The following is a 23795-nucleotide window of genomic DNA, read 5'->3' as shown; positions in this document are numbered from 1 at the left end:
TATACATACATACATATATATATATGTATGTATATATATATATATATATATATATACATAGAAAGTGCCGCAGAGCCATTACAGTCATTACCGGCTGCAATGTTGGTGCAGAGATGCAGAGAGTGCAGGTGCAAAAGACCCGGAAACGCTGACCAATCAGAGCAGACTGGAAGGGGCTTAAAAAGACAGGCGCTAAAACAGAGCGTTTTAGACAGAGGGTGAAACAGGTATATTCAGAAAAATTGTGTTTTTGAACATTAAAGCATGTAAACATGGTCTAGTAGAAACCCAAAATACAATTTGAACCTGAAAAAGAGCATGACATGGGACATTTAAGGTGTGCCCACTTTCAGTTTGATTTATTTCTCCAAATTAAGTGTTTAAGATAATCTGGATAAACTGCTGGTTAGTTTAAAATCTGTGTTTTGCGTCCAATCAAAGTTCTTTGCAGCACCATGTTCCCAAAGTCTGGTTTCACAAAGACAGACTTTGCCTACTAGTCCGATTTCAAATAAGACTTCTAAATCCCTCTGTTGCACAAAGTTGACTAGTTATTTACTTTCTTAATGACGTAGAGCTACTTTGGTATGAATTCTGTGTGAATTAAGACTTATTACAATGTCTACTGACAGGTTTTATTAAATAACTTGTGTTATTATTATAATAAATTACTGCCAAAACTACAAAAGTTTGAATAAACCAGATTTTCTTTTAGATCAGTTTTACCAGCCAGATTTTAAGTTGACAAAATGGATACACTGACTGGATACTTTCAATATGTGTGTAGACATTTGTAAATAGATAGTGTCCTCATCTCTCCCACCTGTACAGGTCTGGGATCAGGCCCTGGTGATAGAGGTTGGACAGCTGGCCCAGCAGCTGCTGGTGTTTCCCGTACAGACTCAGGTAATTGGAGACGGGGAGGGGCTTCAGGGAGAAACAGGTGAGCGCCTCCACCAGCTCGTTGCAGTCGAGATGTATACAGAAGTAGTTCCCCGTCTCCACTCGTCCGGTCATGATGCCGGTGTCCTGTAACTTTGTTATTGAGAGAACGTGTTTGACTTGTATTAATAACGTGATACTGCCTAGACCCTTTAAAAGGATACGGCTGCAATATTCTATTTAATGTCCTGACAGGACAGCTAGGTGAGAAAGGGGAGTGAGAGAGGGGGAAGACATGCAGGAAATCGTCACAGGTCGGATTGGAACCCTGGACCTCTGCGTCGAGGCATAAACCTCCAAGTATATGTGCGCCTGCTCCACCCACTGAGGCAACCCGGTCAACTATTTTGTTTTTGTCCTCAAATCACATCAAAACACAACAAATATTCTCTGACTTCCCTACAGTGTCGGTGGCTCTGGTTCTCACTGAAGACATGCATCTTCAAAAATGTGTCACAGATTAGAGCTGCGACGGCAGAAAGCAGCAGAAAGGTAAAACTGAGAACTCTTTAATATCTGTTTATTTAAGTAATTATTAAATAATTAAGTAATATCGTCGTGGCGCCCAGATAGCTCAGTTGGTAGACTGGGCACTCACATATAGAGGTTTACTCCTCGACGCAGCTGGCCCGGGTTTGACTCCGACCTGCGGCCCTTCACTGCATGTCATTCCCCCTCTCTCTCCCATTTCAAGTCTTCAGCTGTCCTATCACAATAAAGGCCTAAAATGTCCCAAAAAATAATAAAAAAAAGGAGAGAAGAAATATCGTTAACGCGATACTGAACAACGGTATGACATATTTTGCTCATATTTTGCAGGCTTATCACAAATATATAGTTAGGGATTATTTTCAGAGGCAGATCAATCCACATTTGGGGAAGCAGGATTGAGATATGTGGAATCGAGTCAGACTGTGTGTAAACCAGAGAAAAACTAACACCGACAGATTAGTTGGACAGTAAAAACTTACAAGTTTAACAGCAGGACCGGTCTGGTGTGTGGGGGACGGTTTTGTAACGTGCAGGTAGTTATATCCTCCAGGCAGCTTCCCACCTGAGGAGAGAGGGACACCACATGATGATGGTGTGATGGGGTTCATATAATTCATGCTTTAATAGGATACAGGAATCCATCAAGATGTTAGAGTCGCTTTCCTCAGTTTTATATCATGTAAATAAATGGAGGATTTTAGAATTTGAACTGTTGGTTGCACGAAACAAGAATTTTAAGATGCCACCTTGTATTCTGAATAGTTATGACAGGCATTTTTCATTGTTTTCTGATATTGTGTAGACTAAATGGATATTAAGAAATATAACTAGTAGTTGCAGACCTACTTTACAATAAGAAAAGGTGAATACATTGCCACTGAAATACGAAAATTATGAAAATATCTTCTTAAACGTGGTGTCCGTGTTAAAAGATAATGAGTTTTAGTGGTGAAACATACACTGGCATCAAAACTGGGACAACAGCAGATACATCATAACAAGCATCTCACTGTTAACATCCACCCAGAGGAAAACAAAGCTGAGGCAATGAACTCTGATAGCGGGGGACGATACGGCATCTCCGCTCTCCCTGAAAAGTTCATGTGTGTTTTATCTCTGTGAAAAGGGCGAAGCAGAGTGGCTGCTGTGTTTATGTAACCTGCGGAGTGGCCTTGGTTACTCCGTGAATACACAGCAGTGCAATGCAGGCATTGTTACCCCCAGCTATGGTTTGAGTGTCCGCCACAATAACGGCGGCAGTGAGTGGGTGAAAGATTGGAAAATGTTCCACAAAAAAATAATGAAAAAATATTGGCAGTGCGAATTCTCACAGATAAAAGCTGACAAAAACATGGACAGACAGGAGGAAGGACGCAGAGAAGAATATTGAGCTAAACTGACAGACCCTGAAAACTTACGAAAACCTTAGATCTGCTGATGAATGTGAAGGAATTAGTTTTTATGTGGACCTACTAAATATCTAAAAGTGATGATTAACATGCCTGTTGAACATTCAATACAATAGCAAGAAGATAGAATAGAATGGTGAAGTGTTTTTTCTGTTGTCCAGTCCTATTCATTCTCATTCATTCTCCTGGTTAAATGATAAATTCAAAAGATGAACAAGTGTGTCATCCCTCTGGCCTCAGGGGGGAATAATGAGTCCATTACGACTTATACCCAATGGGCTCTGTGTTAAATCTACGCCGTGGGTACGTGCGTAGGTACGTGGAGATACGCAGGACCCTACGCCGTAGCCTGACGTGCACCTCTCAACTCAATTCACACAATTCAACTACACGATGCAGCGACGCAGACCGCAACAACTGGGATTGGTCCGCTTGGCCGTGGATTGGTACCGCCGCATTTCCTCTTACTCATTTCCGGGTTCTCCTTCTCCATAAACCACATGAAATCGAGGAGAGGGTCCGACCGTGGTCAGAAAGCACAGGAGAGACACTTTGTTTCGCCGTCTCGCTCCAAAGCTAATCACCGTCACTCTCTCACTCACTCTACCACACACTCCCCACGCACACCTGCTCTGGTATTCTCTTAAAGAGATACGCTAGAACAACGCTGACACGTCAGCACACAAGTATAAATGTTCACAGCGGCGTAGGTTTCTTTTTCTCAGCCCCCGCAGAACCATAAATCCCCTTTTAGAGCACCACGAGGTGGCGAAGAAGACGCTGCACTAGAAAACGTACTTGGACAAAGGTAAGATTTGTGCATTCTTAAAAGTGTTTTCAAACAGTATTTTTCGGTTTTCACAAGAGAAAAGTCTTCAAGGACAAAGACTAACTGGTTGGTTTGCAAATGGACATCTGTGTAATCGCCTAAGCTCCATTAAAGAGCAGCATACAGCCACTTCTCTGAGCTTTTCTATAGAACCTTACGGGGCTGTCTCAACCACTGCAAGGCTGCAAGCGTCTTCAAAACATATCTAGTTCTTCGATAAAAACTCAAAAGGTACAAGCCTGTGGACATAAACACTGAAGGACAGAAGTCAAATACAATGGTTCCAGACTTAACAGAAAAACTACTCAACCCTTAAAACTCTTTAAATATATTTTTTCAGACTTGAAGTCTGACCTTGAATCTTGGGCTGTTTGTACAGTGGAACGAGGCGATCCTGTTCAGGTGGAGGCTCAACGGCAGGCTCCAGCGTCGGATCGAAGAGGGACAGCAACATGGCCGCCAGGTCCCGACCCACTTCCTTGGAGTTGAAGTTGGCGTGCGACCACTCGTCTGCGTAGTAGCAGCGTGAGAATTTGGTGAGAGGTCCGGCACCACAAATGGCTGAATCGCTGGTGTGGAAAGTGGCGTTTATGACGAGCCTGCTATCAAAGACCATGAAAGAGTTGTTGATGCTCTTGAAGGCGTCATAGTCGACTCCTTTATTGGAGAGATTAATGAACACCTGAAAGGAGAAAATGAAGAAATCAGTATGCTTTCTGTTTGCTTGTGATTTCATGATCAGGTTCAGTGTAATCACATTTCTCACAAACCCACTTCCTGTTGTTCCTGTTGGTGTTCATCCTTATACGGCTGGCTGTCTTTGTTAAAGCAATAGTTATACTTATTGACTTTCTTGTTGAGTGGGAGAAACCACTTATATATCAAGCTACAGCAGCCAGTTAGCTTAGTTTAGCATAAAGACTACTACTAATTATCATGTTAAATCTTGTTTTGTTTAATCCCTTGCATTGAAAATGTAGACTACTAATTTAAGGTTGCCAGTTATATTAATTCTTAGCCTTCTTGAGATGGTATGTCAACTGGATTGCTGATGTTCTCTTCTCTGTATATCCAGAAGATGAAATGAAACATTAGGTGTGGCCAAATCAACTGTTTGGAACATTCTTAAAAAGAAAGAACGCACCGGTGAGCTCAGCAACACCAAAAGACCCGGAAGACCACGGAAAACAACTGTGGTGGATGACCGAAGAATACTTTCCCTGGTGAAGAAAACACCCTTCACAACAGTTGGCCAGCTCAAGAACACTCTCCAGGAGGTAGGTGTATGTGTGTCAAAGTCAACAATCAAGAGAAGACTTCACCAGAGTGAATACATCACTACAAGATGTAAACCATTGGTGAGCCTCAAAAACAGGAAAGCCAGATTAGAGTTTGCCAAACAACGTCTAAAAAAGCCTTCACATTTCTGGAACAACATCCTATGGACAGATGAGACAAAGATCAACTTGTACCAGAGTGATGGGAAGAGAAGAGTATGGAGAAGGAAAGGAACTGCTCATGATCCAAAGCATACCACCTCATCAGTGAAGTATGGTGGTGGTAGTGTCATGGCGTGGGCATGTATGGCTGCCAATGGAACTGGTTCTCTTGTATTTATTAATGATGTGACTGCTGACAAAAGCAGCAGGATGAATTCTGAAGTGTTTCGGGCAATATTATCTGCTCATATTCAGCCAAATGCTTCAGAACTCATTGGACGGCGCTTCACAGTGCAGATGGACAATGACCCGAAGCATACTGCGAAAGCAACCAAAGAGTTTTTTAAGGGAAAGAAGTGGAATGTTATGCAATGGCCAAGTCAATCACCTGACCTGAATCCGATTGAGCATGCATTTCACTTGCTGAAGACAAAACTGAAGGGAAAATGCCCCAAGAACAAGCAGGAACTGAAGACAGTTGCAGTAGAGGCCTGGCAGAGCATCACCAGGGATGAAACCCAGCGTCTGGTGATGTCTATGCCTTCCAGACTTCAGGCTGGAATTGAATGCAAAGGATTTGCAACCAAGTATTAAAAAGTGAAAGTTTGATTTATGATTGTTAATCTGTCCCATTACTTTTGGTCCCTTAAAAAGTGGGAGGCACATATACAAACTGTTGTAATTCCTACACCGTTCACCTGATTTGGATGTAAATACCCTCAAATTAAAGCTGAAAGTCTGCAGTTAAAGCACATCTTGTTCGTTTCATTTCAACTCCATTGTGGTGGTGTATAGAGCCAAAAAGATTAGAATTGTGTCGATGTCCCAATATTTATGGACCTGACTGTATGTCCATTCTCAAAAAAACAAACATTTGCTAAGCCAAATTCTTTAATGTTTTGGAACCTGCATGGTTTGACAGCTCACACAGTAGTTGCATAATATAAAGACAACAAGACCTCATCTGCAGGGTGCCTTTATTTTAGCCTAAAATAAAAAAACACATAACCGCACAATAGAAACCTCTACTGTCTGAAACAATGCAAATGGGAAACACACCAATATCATTTTGTGCTTGACAAACGTCTGCTTCCAGGAGGGAAATTAAAATCCATCCGATAGCCACATGCTGGTGAATTCAGCCAATCGTTTGTGAGCTTTTCAGCTCCACCAGACACCCTGGCCCAGTTACCCACCATTATTTGGAGAACATGTTCTTTTGTATGTACTAATGATAAGCAGGTAAGCAGTGAAATCAGAATCTTTGACTTACCCCACAGTGCAGATGGAGGGGCTCCGCGTCGGTGGTGAAAGACACAGATGTGAGGGGATCGGGGTGTTCTCCGTTGTTCATCTGAGCCAGCAGGCAGTTACGGTGGACCTGGACCTTGGCCTTCTCCATGGCTGTCGCCACAGCCTTCTCCACGGCAGAGTCGCTGAAGCACGAGTCGCCGGGCTCGAGAGGTGGAAGGACTAGATGGATACGATTCCCCCGAACGCCAAGGCCGAGCAAAGTCTCGATTGTGGTGAAGACATCGATGCTGTTTCCATAGACGACGGCATTATCTGGAGAGACACAAGGAAGAAGCTTAGGAATTTGCAGCATGTTTTCATAGTCTTTCAGAGTGTCTACAATGTTTTTCAGTCAGAGACACAAACGTCAAGAAATAGGCAATTCATATCAAATAGTTATACGGCTCTCTCTTTGACAGAGCTCTCAAAGAAAACGAACAACAATGAAGATTCTGCAGAGAGAGCCAATAACCTCTTTAAAGCCCTCTGATAAAGAACCAATATTAATGCAAGTATGACTTCAATGCTCTGCCTGAATGTGATACTTCATATCTGTAAATATATAATGGCAATCCATACACGATGTATTTCAGTCTGGACATTCTTCCAAAATATTCAGCCCTACAGTCACTAAAAAAAAGTCTTCTAAGTTCCATACAATTTCTCCACCTGATAGATGTTCAGGTGATATTTGTGTTTATGAATAACAGATGTGAAACATCATGACTAAATAATATAGAAAAATATGAAAAAGAAAAACAGAAGAATACTACCCACTACAGTAACAACACTTTTGCTGAAAAATGTGTTTCGTAGTAACTCCTGATTGTAGGCACAGAAAATGTTTCTTGCAAAATTATAATGTTGTAAATACAAAAGAAGCTCTGCAATCAAGAGGAAGTGAATGGTGACTGCAAAGCATTCGTTTCTTAAAATAAAAAGACACAATTTGGTAATCCATCCTTGTTTACTCTTCAGAGAAGACATTTTCCAAACATACAAGCTCCTAGAAAATGAATATGTGCTCCTCATCTCTCACGGAAAGCACAAAGCCTGGAGCAGCGGGGTCGTCTTTCCAATGTATGCCACATAAGGAGATCAGGAACTTAAATGTGTATACGTTTATACTCATGTACTTTAGTTAGTGCTGGAGTTCATGTAATGTTGGTTATAAAACAGATACTTTCATCCTGTGTAAACACATCAGCAAAAAGAGTGTGTCGAGACATATTCTAATAAACTCAGGGGTATGTTTTTGTATATCTTTTGAATATATATTTTGTACATTTTTGTATTTTTAACTGTGTTTGCTACATGTTTTTTTTGTAAGCATGTGTGTTTTTTTAAACTTTTTTATTTATTAAGTGTCTTTTCCAGCATCTCTATTTTTAATGCAGCAGTTTCTCCTGTCCAAGACAATTTTTCTCCTTCAGGAGACAAATCAAAGCAACCTCGACCTTTTTGGCTTGTCAACTCTTATAAAAACGCAGTGTGTAATTTGGCGCCTTGTTATGTTTTAAATCTCTACGAGTTTGCAGTTTCACCAAAAGAGATATTTCCCCTCTAAACTTCTCAGATGCTTTCATTTAAGTACCTTTTCGAGGCATAAAGAGGTCAAATTATCCAATATTTCACAAAAAGCAAAGATCATCATCAAGTATTTGAATGCAGGAGTATTATTTGTGATGGAGTATGTTGCATTGGTACTTTTACATCAGTGAATGACGACTGCAGTTGGAGTATTAGAGTTTTCCTGGCTGCCGTTCAGTGTCTCTGTCCGTGGTGCTGAACCAGAGGAGCTCTGCCGCTACTGAACCATCAAGGCCAGCAGAACACAAAGCTTCTCACCAATACATCCCGATTGTACCACTCACTTTATACATTTACTCTATTACCACTAGAACTACACAAGGAAACATGTTTTTTATTTCTACAATAAAAATAGTGTAGGCACGTGGTGGCCTCTAGCTCACCCAGTAAGAGCGTGCGCCCCATGTTGGCTGAGTCCTTTGCAGCGGTGCGGGTTCTATTCCGACCTGCTGCCCTTTGCTGCGTATCATCCCCCATCTCTCTCCCCCTTTCCTGTCTATTCACTGTCACTATCTAATACAGGGAAAAGCCCCAAAAAACGTACCAAAGCTTGAAAGAAAAAGACGTTATCAGAGTCTTGAGGTAGGATGTCAGTACCAACTAGTCTTGTTTTTAATCATGTAGACACAAATAAAATCCTTGTACCTGAATAAACCAGTGTGCTGTGACTTTTTGGGGAAATCATTCCTTGTTTTGGGGCGCATTGGATGCTGAACTGTGCATCAGGAGTACATGAACAAAAAGCGCTTCCTTGTTTGTTTGTTTTTGTCAAATATTTTTTCCATTCTATTTAATTCCCATTTGCTATCACTGTTATTAGTCACATTAAAGAACACGTCTGGTGATGTTCTATATATTTTTCTTATTGTCAACAAATCCCATAAAAGGACCGACATCCACAGTGAACGTGTCTGCTAACAAGTATTGTGTGTATCACAGCCTGATATTTCTTCTTCCTCCGTGCCATTAAAACATATCAGTGAGCCACACTGTTGCACTGGGTGACATCTTTCTTCATCACCATACACACACACACACACACACACACACACACACACACACACACACACACACACACACACACACACACACACACACACACACAAGTTTATTTACACTCAATCCCTCACACACCATCCTGCTGCCACAAACACTCACCACAGAACCAAATGTGGATTAATCCCCCACTGAAAATAGTCCCCCACAAATGCACTACTTCCTCCTGTTTGTTTGATAAAAACTACAGTGAGCAACTGTTTTAAAGAAATGACTAACATATCTGAAATTTAGTTTTAAAGATTGACCTCTCAGTAGGAACCATACAGGCAGAGAGGAATCAGAGAGTATTTAGAGACAGACTAACACAATGCTTGATTTACAATTTTCATGGGATTTGTTAATAAAAAAAATATCTTTTAAAGCTTGTGCCGAGACAGAACAGCTACATCTGCTTTAGCCTAATGCAAAAAAATTAGCATTTACTCGGTTTCTTTCTGTTATTATTATTAAAATATGGAAATAAACATGGTATCTGCTTGAGTCTGCCATGGTAATTTGCATTTATTAATGGTTTTCGTTTATGACTGGGATCATCTAATTAGTACATATAAAAGCCTCACTCTAGATCACTGCACAATTCCTTCAGAGAGCAGATTCATTTTGCTTAATTTTTTTTTTTCCTGCTCTGAAAAGCCTGGCTCTCAGAAAGTGATATGATAATGGAAAAGGGATGGAAGAGGCTGACCTGATTCACAGAGATGAAAGATTTCTCTGCAGCTAATTAGCTGCTAATTACACCGGGGCACTTCAGCGCTGACTGGCTGAGTAGTGACATACTACTACAGATTCATTTTAGGTTATCTGTGTGTGTGTGTGTGTGTGTGTGTGTGTGTGTGTGTGTGTGTGTGTGTGTGTGTGTGTGTGTGTGTGTGTGTTCACCTACCCTCCAGCTCCACAAAGTTGGCACACAGCCAGTGGCGAGCAGCCATGCAGTCGCTGAGGTCGTTGAGGGTGAAGAGGTTGGATGGGACGGGCCCTGTGTATCTGGACTGAGGCTGCAGCTGCTTGATTGTGACGGGCTGGCTCAGATCCACACCAGTTGGACGGGGAACCTACAGCATCGCATAAAACAGAATTGAACATTGAATAATTACGTCAATTTTGATGTATAATGTACATTTCAAAACCCCAAAGCGACTTACAAACAGTTGAAACAGCTCAGGCCCACAAAGATCATTCATCAATCATAGAAGAGAAGTAGTATTGTGAAAGGACAGATGAATGAGATCATAAAATGTTGGCATATTTTTACTAGATGGCTAACTAGCTAGCCGTCTGTCTCAGGAGCTTCTGTTTGCTCTCCTCCCGGCGATGTGGTCTCCTAGCACGGTGAGTGAAGTGGAGGGACCGGCCAGCTTTTGTGACTTCTGCTTTCCTATTGGCGGCACGAATGCAAACAGAAAAAGAGCCCTTGAAGGTATGTAGCCCTGTTTGGTCTATTAACAGAGCATGTGAGTTGAGTGGAGTGGTAAAAATCTAATTTATGCTCCTTGCTCAACTCAGATTTCACCCGCATACTCAAATCACTCACTTCTCGCTCCAAAAAAGTAAAACACAGTGTTGTATTTATCAGATGAACAGCGCCTACTCTCCCTTTATGCCCGGAGCTCTGCTGACGGGCACTTGCAGCATGGAGAGGGAGGGCGGGCGCCGTTCACCTGCATGTTCTGTGCTGCAGTAACGCAGAGACGGGCTCGGGCATGCTTCGAACTCGTGGTGTGAGTGGTACCGGAGCAAAAGGAGATAGGCGTGGAGCGTTACATTTTAAAAAGCGTAAGCGCCCATTGTCTCACCTGGTACTGCAGGCCCGTGCAGAGGACGAGGTGATCGTAGGGCACCTTCCTACCACCGGACACACGGATGTGTTTGGATTTCCTGTTGATGCCCAACATCTTCCCAGTCACCACATTGACGTATGAATGCAGAGGTAGCTGGGCCAAGTCTCTGCTGCTGTATGCATGACTGCAGGAAGTGAAGAAACCTCTTAATGTAGTTAGCCAATGTAGTTGTGAATGATAACTTGACTTTTAAATTACACATAAAATAAAGGGATAATGTTTTTGGAACGTTCTCATGGTATGTTGAGATCCAATAAGTCATTCAATGTAAGATGCCGAACACGATTTTCCGTTTCCATGCCTGATTACATTCACTCACCTTGTGGACAGAAACCTGATGTCCTCGTGGTTGTAGTCGCTGGGGAAACCGTGAGTTGAGACAAGGCTCAGGTTGTTGAACCTGAGGTGAGGGCTGCGAGAGAACAAACAACACTCAACAGCATGAGTGCTTTTCCACAAGACACAGTGAATACATACAGGACACAGGGCGACACGAATGTTATCTGGGGAGGGACAACTTTAATTCCTGCAACAACTACCTTCTTCATACAGTGATGTGCAACAGCATTTAGAAAGCCTGGCTAATGTCAGCCATGCTAAGATGAAATAAAGAATATTACATGAAAACAAATCTAACTTTGCGTTTGATGCAACAGGAAGGTCTGTGCTGTACACAAACACAGAGATACATCTGTTTGTACAAGATGTTTGACCCTGGCACTCTTTAAATATTAGCTGCTGCTGCTGCTGCTAATACTATTAGTGTTGAAAATAAAGGAGCTCAGACATTGAGTTTCACTTACTAGTTCCTCTTCCACTCACATTTTGCTTCAGTAAAACTCAAACTGCTTGATTCTCACTGCTTGAAGACAGACATTTAAAAATCCTGAGCATCATTAAACAAATAGAAACTCTGTTGAATTAATGGTTCTCAGATGGGAGTTTTCCAGCCTACTGATGCATGTGTGGTTTCCGAGCATCCTGAAAACTCCTGAACTGCCCTCCTTCCTTGTGTGTGTTTACTGTCCACAATATACAACATCTCTTGTGATGCAAATTACTTCTTCTGTGGTGTCCTACAGGACATTATACCGCAGATAACGGCAGCTCCAGCTCCTTTGTCCGTTGAAAAGCAGAGTGTGTGTACCTCGCATTGTTCAGCCTTATCACACCGACGCCTGTGATCACCTCCTGCTCTGTTCTTATCTCAGCTTCCTGCTAAAAGAACGCCTAGCGGCACAGACCTACAACACCAGACACCAAAATGTTGGTGAACTGGCTGTTGTGTTACATTACTCACGAGTAGTACGACTGGCGAAATACACTGTGAGGAAGATGATAGAAATTTGTCAACCGGCAGAGATTCGGCAAACTTAAAATCTTGGGTTTTATTAGATCATTGTGGATACTTTTGATTGCATATGTCGTAATAAAAGATTGTGCCCATATTTCCCACCCTCTCTCTCTAGTAGAGTGAGAAACAACATGGAAATTTAGCAATAAACAATGGTTTTCATTATCGATTGACCTGTTGATTAGGTTTTTTATTGATTGATTATTCGTTCATATAAAATGTCAGAAAATGAAGAAAATCCAAAGCTGATGTCCTCAAACCTTTTGTTTTTTGTCCGACTAACAGTCTAAACCCAAAGATATTTTTATATTTACAATGTGTAGAGACATTTTTGCTTGATAATTAACTTGATTATTGATTTATTGACTTGAAATGATTAAAATTGGTTGATTAAGTTTATATTAGGTTACAGTGCTCACTTGTAGAGTGAGCAGAATGTATAAAAATGAAAACGCGGCAATCAAAAAATGGAAAAAAGTAAAGAATCCTCGACTATCACTTCAAAGCTCTGCTTCATTAGTGGTTTGATTTGGAGGTGAACATGCTAATAATAATAATAATAATAATGAGCAGCCATCAGACAATGAGTGCAGTCAAACTTTCCATGTTAATCTGTGCCAGAAGGTGGATTTATGCCGCAGCAGTGAGGCATTAAGGCCCATTATTGGTGTCTGGGTGTGAGTGAATCAGAAGCCATGGCTTTGCCCCGTTATCAGCCGGTGACAGACGGCCGTGGTAACCCTGCAGCCTGACCGCGGCGAGCAGAGGGCCGAGCCGCCGCAGAGCTCTTTATCTGTCTGACCTCGTCCCAGCCAGTAATGAAGTTGGGGAGGGGGGTGTTGCGCTGCTGGGCTGCATTCAATAAGCACATGGAAAGCTGTGTAGAGGTGGGGGGGGGGGGTGGTGAAGGGGGATGGACGTTTGGGCAGGGCTGATAAGAGGGGCCCCAGCAGGCCGAAACTGACCCATCATTCACCCTCTCAATGCGTCGCCGCCTCACCATTAGTTCAGTGGACACTAACTGCCTCATTAGTCAACTCATTAGTGACAGCAAACACAGATCGCTGCAGCAGATCCCTGATGGAGGGGAGGGGACAGTGGAGTGGCTAATTAAAGGGGGCCAGCGCTGGTCCTGCTGAATGCCAGGCCTCACACAGCTGCGTGCCCCGCCATCATCGGCGTGCCAGCCTCGCAAGCTCTGAGATCTCGCTTGGCAAAACAACGAGCACGGTTGCCTGGCAGCTATCGTCTGGTTCTGAATCAGCAGCCCTGCGCTTCTTATTATCTGCCGGAGCAGTTAATCTCACAAAGCGAGGACAAAGGCAAACATGTAAGACGTCCGACCCAGAGTCAAGTGACATTTCCAGAGATTGGATTCCTGGAATAAAAGACGATAAAAAAGAAATATATATAAAAAATGAAAGAAGCTTCGGTGAGGGCCTGCTCTCTTTGGGTTCAGAGGAGTATTTCTCTACAGACGCATCAGAATTTGTAAGGAACATGATGTGAATGCTTTACTGTAACAGCTGCCAGTTCTATCATACCTCCTGCATTTACTGCTCGTCTGTGTTTACTGGCACTTGTAGATAAAAGTGTTGTCCATCTGGTACGTGTTATACAAACAGACACTAACTGACAGATTCAGGCACAGACAGTTTTTACGCTGCTCATAGAAGTTCTGTTTGGGTACAATTTTGGATTTTGTGTCTTGTCCTAATCTGTTTCTACTGCGGGCTGCAGCATACAATGATTCCTAAGAGTGTCATGTAGTATGATGAAAGCACTTGCAGCATCTTATGAGCAGACATCACCTCCATCTCTGCCCAGATTTATGTAAACATTGTGATTTTCTGTGTTTTTTATATATAATAAATATTTGTAGTAATTATTTTTTCATTTGCACACATCCCATAAAGCTTGATATGCAGTATGAAGTCATTATCGTGTCACTCTATGGTGAAAGTAGAGTGAGGGACAACACTTCTACTCAAAAAGCAATATTACAGAATTTCATTTTAGACACTTATTATACATTTATCTACTCTGTATTTCATGTATTACACGACTTTTGTGAACCTAACACTTTGGTAAACTCATTTCAAGCACCAAAACAATTTGCCCACATGAGTAAAGGTATGTTTTCACAAGAGATTTAAAGAATTTCAAAAAAGCAAACTTCAACTTTTCAGCTTCAGGGCCAAATGATCTCTTTACACAAGACAGATATGCAACACATGGATATCAGACTTAGACTTCGGGGGGGTTAATCCACATTTGGTGCTCTAGTGAGTATTTGTGGCAGCAGGACGGTGTGTGTGTGGGATTGAGTCAAAATAAAATACACAGCGTGTGTGTTTATTGTGATGAAGGAACATGTCAAAACTTTGGGAGCAGGTTGTTGTATCCCAGCACAGAAGCACTGGTTGGTATATGAGTTTCTGGGCAAATAATGTCATGTATAGACTGCTGTGTGCATGATTCTTGATTGAAAGTTGGAGATGACAGGGTACATACACCATGCACAGATGGTGAGAGGTGTGTGTGTGTGTGTGTGTGTGTGTGTGTGTGTGTGTGTGTGTGTGTGTGTGTGTGTGTGTGTGTGCGTGTGCGTGTGTATGTGGGAGGGGTTAATAGGGGTCTGAGAGAAACGTTTTGCCCCAGGGCCCCTTAAAAGGTTAATCCAGTCATGGTTACAGAGGAAGAATTGTGGCGTTATTTGTCACTGCCGCTACTAATACAGAAAAAGGAAAGAATAATGACACTGAGGATCTAGTTCTAAAGCGGACTCACCAGAAACAAAGCACCTCGAGGAGAGATAAACCTGTGTCTGACGCCCCCACCACCACAATCCTGGCGTTAATGGTGACCTTTGGCTCCATGGTTAACTTTCTGCTGATGAGACTGAGAGCAAACGATGCCTGAGAGAAACAGAGAGAGAAACAGAGAGAGAGAGAAAGAAGACAAGTCAGTGAGACAAAATCTACCAAAATGACTGGTGACATACTTTCCTCCCGCTGTCTACATCTGCTAGAGTATCAATCAGATGCTTGCTCTTTATTCAGATGTTCTACAAATCGGAAAAATAGGAGAATTGCAGTAAATGGAGCTTTAGATTGTAATACGATAGAAACACAGAGATCAAACGGGCAACCTGACAGTTAAGGACCACTTTTCTACAATCATTACAAAACACTCCCACGGGAATTAGTAGAACACCGCGTTCTAATTTACCAATCCCTCCACCACCGAGCGTGTCTGGTCCTCGCACTGTGAGCTGAGGCAGCTAATGGCTCCTTCATCATCTGTAATTAGGCAGATTGGCCCCACAATGCACCTTGTTGGATGAAAACAGCATTGAGCAAATAGGTGGGGGAAACCCGAGGGTGAAATTAACCTTTGTGTAATATTCAAATAATTTCCAAGAGGGCATGTGTGGCCGACATCTGCCACATACTGAGAGATGTTGTGGGGTTTGATTAGCAGGGAAATAAAAGAGCCTGTGGTTATTTAATATGATAAATGTATGTGTGCACGTATCATTATATTTTTAATTTTAGCAACAAAAAAAAAAAAAAACGAATAATAGTGCCTACTAACAGTATACTTCAGAACACTATTACCCAGTTTTAAATTTTAATTTCTTCTTTTTAATACTTTCGTTCAACTATCATTGTCATCAGGTCAAAAGTTACTTATAAAAGGCAAGTTTTTGGGGATACTTTGGGAAGATATTTTATATTTAAGTTGCTGCATTAGAGTTGTGACAATGGAGATATTTCGGGAGCACAGGGATGTGGATGTTCCGTTCATTTTCAGAAAATGAATCTCTACTGGTTGATTCATCTAAACTGTTGAAAGGTATTTGATTTTTTATTAAAAAGTTGAACGTTGAAGCCTGTGGCTTGTGAAAGAACAAAAGGAGAGAAGTTAAACTACGACTCCCAGGGAGCATTTTGGTATGAAACATCCAGTCACAGAACTTCAAATTCTGCTTTTTGTGCAACAAGTTGAAGCTAAAGATTAAACTGTCAATCTTCAGCAGGTCACTCTAAGATTACGTTTGGATGCATTCAGCAACTGCGGCAACATATTTTGTTCCCAAATGCAACGATGATTTATACTTCATACTACAGCATTAAGTGGAAAAGCTGGACTGGATCACTGCTGAGTAGTCAGTTGCCAGACCTTCCTCCACAGCGTTGCGGAGGAAGGTCTGGCTAGTCCACACAGCATTCTGGGATGGGAGAAAAACGTGCTCTGGTTTATTGGCATTTCTTTAAACCAATCACAATCGCCTTGGGCGCCGCTAGCGCCCGATGGAGCAATGGTGCCTCTGCAAAATAGCCTCTGGAAGGAACTTGTTTTGGTGGAACGTGTGTACGTTCAAAAGTAGTTTTAGTCGTGCAACAGAAAGCTCAGATTGGACAGATAGTCTAGCTAGCTGTCTGGATTTACCCTGCAGAGATCTGAGGAGCAGTTAACCATAGTCCTCACAAATCCACCGGAGGTTAGAACGCCAACACAAAGGAATACGAAGGTGACGGACATCGTGCCGAAAAGAAGGACATCCGGCGGATTTTCCGACAGCACCGGAGCAATCCCGGAAGTGGAACGTCATGAATATAGACTACTGCTGAGTAACAGCAGTCAGAGACCAGATTAAATACTCATAGGAAAATGTTGCTGGCCATTATTTCATATAAAAGTGATCCATTAAAACACTTAATATATACAAACCGTATCAGATAAAAATGATTTTTAAGCCGTGTGTCATGTAGATGCTGTATTTTGACATTTATTGAAAAGGAGTATCACTTTATATGTAAAAACCCTGTATTTGTTATTGATGTGAATACTGCAGGAATTAACCAGATGAGGTTATCAGATGAACAAAGCTCCCGCCTCGTCTACATGTGCGTTGGAGCAGGTGCAGCAGCTCTTATCACGCCGGAGATGCCTCACCTTCCCGAAACACAATGACTGCGGCTCTGTGTAATACGATCCTGTATTGACAGAGAGGGAACAGGTGCTTTAAATGTGATTAATGGTCCCAAGGCCGACATCAGGAGGCAGAGATGCAGCTCGGAGGCGAAGCTCTTATCTGCACGGAAGCCTGGAAATCATGACTGCTGTGTAACCGAGGCGAAGGGGGCGGACTGGGTTTGATGGAGTGTAATGAACGCGTGAGTGTACACGGTGTCGCCTCGGGTCTAAAGACAGCTGCTGTTGCACGTGTGGTAAATATTTGAAGTGCACGACATTAAAATAAATCACAGCCACATTAAGATGAGCCAGGCTCGGAAGAACACAGGACTCACAGTAGAATTTAAACAGGAGAGCTTGTGATTATCATTATTCACCTGTTACTTTCATTCTTTTACCAGTTTAGTTTTTTTTTTTATAAAAACAAAAAGGAAGTTGCTCTCATAGTGACGCTATCTGCTTAAGTTACTTGAAATAGACAGCTAGCCCTGAGGGACAGTGACAATCATTGGTACCACTTTGAGAGACTCAGTAAAAACATGCGTCTTTAAGGCTGGAGTATGCTTCTCGTTCAAGTACTTTGGTTGAGAGATACTGACGCATTAAGGGCTCCTACACAGCTCCAAATTCAAAAGGCTATACATTTCCAAGAACTTGTTTAATGATGACAAGAAATCTCCCAACTATCTCATTACATTTCACAGTGAATATGTAAAGACTCTTTTTTTTTGGCAATTTATGCCTTGATTTGATAGGACAGCTTAGACATGAAAGGGGAATGAGAAGAAGAATGACATGCGGTAAAGGGCCGCAGGTCGGAATCGAAACCGCATCGAGGACTGAGCCTCTGTATATGGGCGCACGCGCTACCAGGTGAGCTACCCAGGCGCCTGTAAAGACTCATATCAGAATAGGTCAGATATCAGTGGTTTAAAGCTAGATATCTTCCAAATATTTGTGCATTTTCAGATATTCTTTTGTACATTTTCAGATTTGTATGTGACCTGTAGTTTCTTTACATTTAGAAACTTGTATGTTATGACGTGCAAACAGTCTACTTTATTATCTTAAAGTTATCCAGGGGGACAGAGAAATCCGATACACTCAATAATTGCTGAGTTACTCCAGCTGTTAACCTTTCTTCATACATTTTTGCTATTTCTACTTACAAATACTGAAAACCTCAATTATTTTCTACAAATAACTTGTTTGCAATGTTTTAGTTTGCCTTTCAACACAGAAATGAAATGTATAATGTTGCTGTTAACTGTTCAGGGGCAACAACAAAAACTATTTAGATGTGGTTTCTGAAAAAAACGTAATAGAAAATCAAAACATAAATGGACATTCCATAATACTGTGTTTTCTATCCGTCTCTACTGGAGGTTCTCCTTCATCCCTTTAAGTGAAGCACACTGGGTGCCACTCTGTTCCCTTTTGAAACAGCACCGTCTAGTGGTCACAACAACACCCTGCTGTGTTCCCTCTGTCAGCAGCCCCCAGCTAATCTACATTCCCAGGCAGGCTGCGGCCCTGTCAGCCAGCTGCCGCTGTGCCCACCTGGTCCTCGGTGATCTGCCTGGAAGGGGCGTTGATGCCAAGCTCCTCCAGCGGGTAGATGATCTGGCGTCGCGGGTGGACAGGGACCGCACAGTTGAGGACAAAATCCAGATGGTGGACGCAGGAATTCTGTGTGTAGAAGAAGAGGGCACAATGTCAGTGAGCTCAGAAAGAGAGAATCTCCTATGAGGTTAAACAGCATCAATGTGGGGACTTGGGAGGCAACTGGAAGTGATAATGAGCTCAGGTGAAGAGGTTTGATGATGCAAGGTTTACACCACTGTTGTGAGCTCGGTGGAAAACATCACCCTCTGCCTGAACAGAGATAATTCTCTGGTTATCTTCTGCCATTATTCTATTTGCACTTCATCATCTCCCCAATCTGGTACTTGTTTGTGGAAGGTAATTAGCAGAGGAAGTGGAGGCCTCTACATGTCAAGGAAATGTCTTATTATGGTGTGGAGAGGTGGAGCTGGCAGCACTGTAGGCACCTGCTGCCCGACCCCGGAGACAGCAGCCTGCTGGGGGGGGGGGGCTCACTCTGCAAAAAATGGTCTGCTTTGAACATTTTACATGAACAAATCCATCTGTCGGATCAGCCTGAACGGCTACAGAAGACAATTTGCGATATCCGAGATGCTGTAGATTTGTTGTCTTCGTCCAAATTAAATTGTAGTGAGTCTAACACTTTACTTCACTTTAGTTTTAATTAGGTTTTTTAAAACTGATGTTTTTATGACTGGTATGTTTTATTTTAGCTGTGAAGCACTTGGTGTTTGACAGGTGCTCTATAAAGATTATATGATTATTTAGCAAATAGCTACAAGGTACTTTAGCTACTTAACTGGACTAAAATGTAGCTAATCGGTCGTGTTGTCAGTGGCGTTTTTAGGTGGAAAGAATGATAGGGCAACAACTACTTTGGACAGATGCAAAGCTCAGATGGGCCGATCTGGAATCTTCCTTTATGACATCATAAGGGGAGAGGTTACCTCCCCTTTCTCTGCTTTTCCCGCCCAGAGAATTTGGCTCACCCATGAGAAAGAGAGAGCCATCATGGCTTGAAAACAAGCGAAGCATGGCAGTTGGTCAAGGCCACACCCCCACCCTCCACCTTGCCCCCCCCTCTCATATCCTCAATAGCATTTAAAGCTACAGACACAGAAATGGCACATCCACAGGAACGCTCATTGTGGGACTGGCTCTAGTGGCTGTAATTCTGCACCAAGGCTGAATTTCAGGAAAGAGTACAGAGATACAGTATTAGGGGACCACTAAGGCCTATATAAAAGAGACTTCAGATACAGTATTAAGGGACCACTAAGGTCTATATAAAAGAGACTTCAGATACAGTATTAGGGGACCACTAAGGTCTATATAAAAGAGACTTCAGATACAGTATTAGGGGACCACTAAGGTCTATATAAAAGAGACTTCAGATACAGTATTAAGGGACCACTAAGGCCTATATAAAAGAGACTTCAGATACAGTATTAGGGGACCACTAAGGTCTATATAAAAGAGACTTCAGATATAGTATTAGGGGACCACTAAGGTCTATATAAAAGAGACTTCAGATACAGTATTAGGGGACCACTAAGGCCTATATAAAAGAGACTTCAGATACAGTATTAAGGGACCACTAAGGTCTATATAAAAGAGACTTCAGATACAGTATTAGGGGACCACTAAGGCCTATATAAAAGAGACTTCAGATACAGTATTAAAGGACCACTAAGGTCTATATAAAAGAGACTTCAGATACAGTATTAAAGGACCACTAAGGCCTATATAAAAGAGACTTCAGATACAGTATTAGGGGACCACTAAGGTCTATATAAAAGAGACTTCAGATACAGTATTAGGGGACCACTAAGGTCTATATAAAAGAGACTTCAGATACAGTATTGGGGGACCACTAAGGTCTATATAAAAGAGACTTCAGATACAGTATTAGGGGACCACTAAGGTCTATATAAAAGAGACTTCAGATACAGTATTAGGGGACCACTAAGGTCTATATAAAAGAGACTTCAGATATAGTATTAGGGGACCACTAAGGCCTATATAAAAGAGACTTCAGATACAGTATTAGGGGACCACTAAGGCCTATATAAAAGAGACTTCAGATACAGTATTAGGGGACCACTAAGGCCTATATAAAAGAGACTTCAGATACAGTATTAGGGGACCACTAAGGCCTATATAAAAGAGACTTCAGATACAGTATTAGGGGACCACTAAGGCCTATATAAAGAGACTTCAGATACAGTATTAGGGGGACCACTAAGGCCTATATAAAAGAGACTTCAGATACAGTATTAGGGGACCACTAAGGCCTATATAAAAGAGACTTCAGATACAGTATTAGGGGACCACTAAGGTCTATATAAAAGAGACTTCAGATACAGTATTAGGGGACCACTAAGGCCTATATGAAAGCATCCAAAAAGCAGCATGTCATAGGACCTTTAATCCATCCAGAAAGATGCTTGAGATCCTGAAAGCTTGTTCTTGACCCCTCCGAATAATAACACACACCGGAAGCCAAAAGAAGTATCTTCTCTATCAAGCCAACGTTAGCTGTTAGTTATTTTGTCGTGAAGATAGAACCCACTCTTCGTTAAATATGATTCTTTTTACCAGAGGTTTGATTTATAACTATATCCCGCGGCTAGCTTTCTCTAAAGTTTCTCTTTGAAAGACAGAGTTTTAAATGTGTTCTGTAGAAGATAATCCCCGTTGTTCATGGTGACCGCAGTTACTATCTTCTTAAAGAATGTCATATCAACAACGAGCCAATGACAACAATGGTACTTGGCAAACAGCCAATCAAACTGCAGCGGGGCAACAACAACCAATCAGCTTTGAGCCAATCTCGTTTTCCCCCCATTCGGGACACTTGACGTTGCCAGCCTCTCAAGCCAAGCGGAATTAAAACAATTTAAATTGTAGAATGATAAATAACAGCAGCAACCGAGGATGTTTTATGTGTCACATTAATTTAGAATTATATTAATTCATAAATCACTCCCTAAAACAGCTTCTTTCTGGCCAGCAGGTGGCGCTTTGGCAGCAGGAACATTTCATCAATGCTCAACTACCCAAAAAAAAAGATCCAGGTATAACATGTACTAATATAAAATATTTAATACAAGTTTTAAAGATCAAGGGTCATAGGTTTGTTTTTAGAGTACATGAACTTAAGAGTAGATTAAGACAATACAGTCTATGATTTAGATTGTCTTTCAATGTTTCTTGTTTTCTGCAGATTTAGCTCAAAGAAAACGATAGTGTGGTCTGCCATTTTATAGATCAAAGTTAAATGCATACCAATTTTCTGACTGAAATATAAAGTATATCTACCCTGCTGTTAAAAAGTCTCTCAGTACATTTTAAAGGAGCTACTTTTTACTTTTACTTGAGTAGTTTTTATAGTGGTAATTTTACTAGTACTTGAGTAAAAGTTAATCAAAGTCAGAGTACTTTTGTACTCTTACATTTCTTGCAGTGTATGATCTGAGGGTCATTACACTAATGACACTGTGTATCTGAGCAGACATGCACAGAGGCTGGAAAGCGGCCCAGTGTTGAGGGCCCAGTGAGGTCCCGAGGGTCCCTGTGTGCACCCACCTCCTGGCTGTGGTCCGAGGGGTAGATTCTGTGGAACAGGCAGGACTTGTGAGCCAGCCGGAGGACCTCCTTAAACACGTGTTTGGTGAAGTGCTGGAAGGAGGGTTTGAGGACAAAGTGGCGTATCTGAGCGTGCTCCTCGTAGCGGTGATGGCTGAAATAGATGAAGTTCTCGATGTTGTAGTGGGCTCGGATGTACTCGATGTCCTGACAAAGACAGATGAAATAATGAAGTTAGTTTCCTGTAGATAAACTCCTTCACAGAGGAACATTTCCAGGACAAATCTTTGCATTTGATATATTTCTATAGCTGTCTTTTGTTTAATACAGTTCCCCTGTTTTTGTACAATTTAGATCAGGGATCTTCAACAGGGGGGCCGGGACCCTAGGGGGTCCTCAGAGGCAATGCAAGGGGCCCTCCAAATTATTGTTAATGTTTTGAAAGTTTTTTCAAAAATTAAAAAGTCTTAACATGAATTCAACATATTATTAGCAAATATAAATCCCCACTGCTAACTGGCCAAAAGGTAAGATAGTCACTAAGGCCATCCACAGATGCAGTTAATCCTAAGGGTTCACTCTGCCACATGTATGTTTAACATTAAAATATGATTTATAAAATCATGCAAACAATTAGTATGCTATTTGAATAGCTTAGTATTCTATGCAAAAAAAGGTATAAAGGCTTTAGGCCGCCCTACAAGTTATTGTAGGCCCAGTTTAATATGCAACTGTGTGTTGTCTTTCTTGTAAACATAACTACACATATTCCTCTTCATATACTCTTATATATATTACACTAAATAAAAAAAACTGAATTTACAAAAAGTGAAATCTTACAACATCTTTGTATACATATAAATACATACAAAGTTACAAAATATGGTTACAGGCCAAGGGCCATTAGATGTTGCTTTACTTGTTTTTTTAAAGCTTGGTTTATTGTGTGCTTTAGTAATCTCAGCTGGAAGTGAGTTCCATGCAACCATACGTCATTCTGTGAAAGAAATCCTGAGGAAATCGTATCTAAACTTAAAACCGTGAATTGTATGGAATCGTGAGTTGAGTGTAAGAAGACTTTCACTATCAAGTTGAAGTCATTGCCTTATAAATAACAGTCCTCCCTACTAGAGCTGAAGATCTTTGCCCGTACCTGTCGACAGGTTCGGTCTTAATTTCTATCATTTTACACGGACTCAGGCCGGGCTCGGGCTTGCGTTCCGGGTTGCGCGGTAAATAAGCAGTCAGGTGATGCGTTTCGATTAGCGCGGAAATGAGTGCTGAGGAAGTGAAACGGAGGCTGGCCTCTGGAGGACTTATTTTATTTCTTTGTTCCAACTTCCAAGTGACCTATAGCCTATGTTAGTCATGAAT

At 41.7% G+C, this 23795-nt stretch overlaps 1 protein-coding gene across 1 annotated transcript in view; it reads right to left on the bottom strand.

The window, feature by feature from the left end:
• Positions 1-23795, bottom strand: part of cfap61 (cilia and flagella associated protein 61) — a 41045-nt gene that overhangs the window by 4699 nt on the left and 12551 nt on the right. Inside the window, exons 13-22 of the mRNA XM_078274782.1 lie at positions 22422-22628; positions 18789-18917; positions 15036-15163; positions 11211-11303; positions 10847-11015; positions 9937-10105; positions 6385-6677; positions 4027-4354; positions 1914-1996; positions 824-1035 (exon numbers count right to left, since the gene is read on the bottom strand). Coding sequence (XP_078130908.1) covers positions 824-1035; positions 1914-1996; positions 4027-4354; positions 6385-6677; positions 9937-10105; positions 10847-11015; positions 11211-11303; positions 15036-15163; positions 18789-18917; positions 22422-22628 — 1811 coding nt within the window. The remainder of the gene's footprint in view (positions 1-823; positions 1036-1913; positions 1997-4026; positions 4355-6384; positions 6678-9936; positions 10106-10846; positions 11016-11210; positions 11304-15035; positions 15164-18788; positions 18918-22421; positions 22629-23795) is intronic.

The sequence above is a fragment of the Sander vitreus genome, chromosome 18 (assembly GCF_031162955.1).
Source record: "Sander vitreus isolate 19-12246 chromosome 18, sanVit1, whole genome shotgun sequence".
Classification (NCBI taxonomy): Eukaryota; Metazoa; Chordata; class Actinopteri; order Perciformes; family Percidae; genus Sander; species Sander vitreus.
Note: the sequence above shows the minus strand (reverse complement) of the source record. Positions and strands in the feature narration are given on the sequence as shown.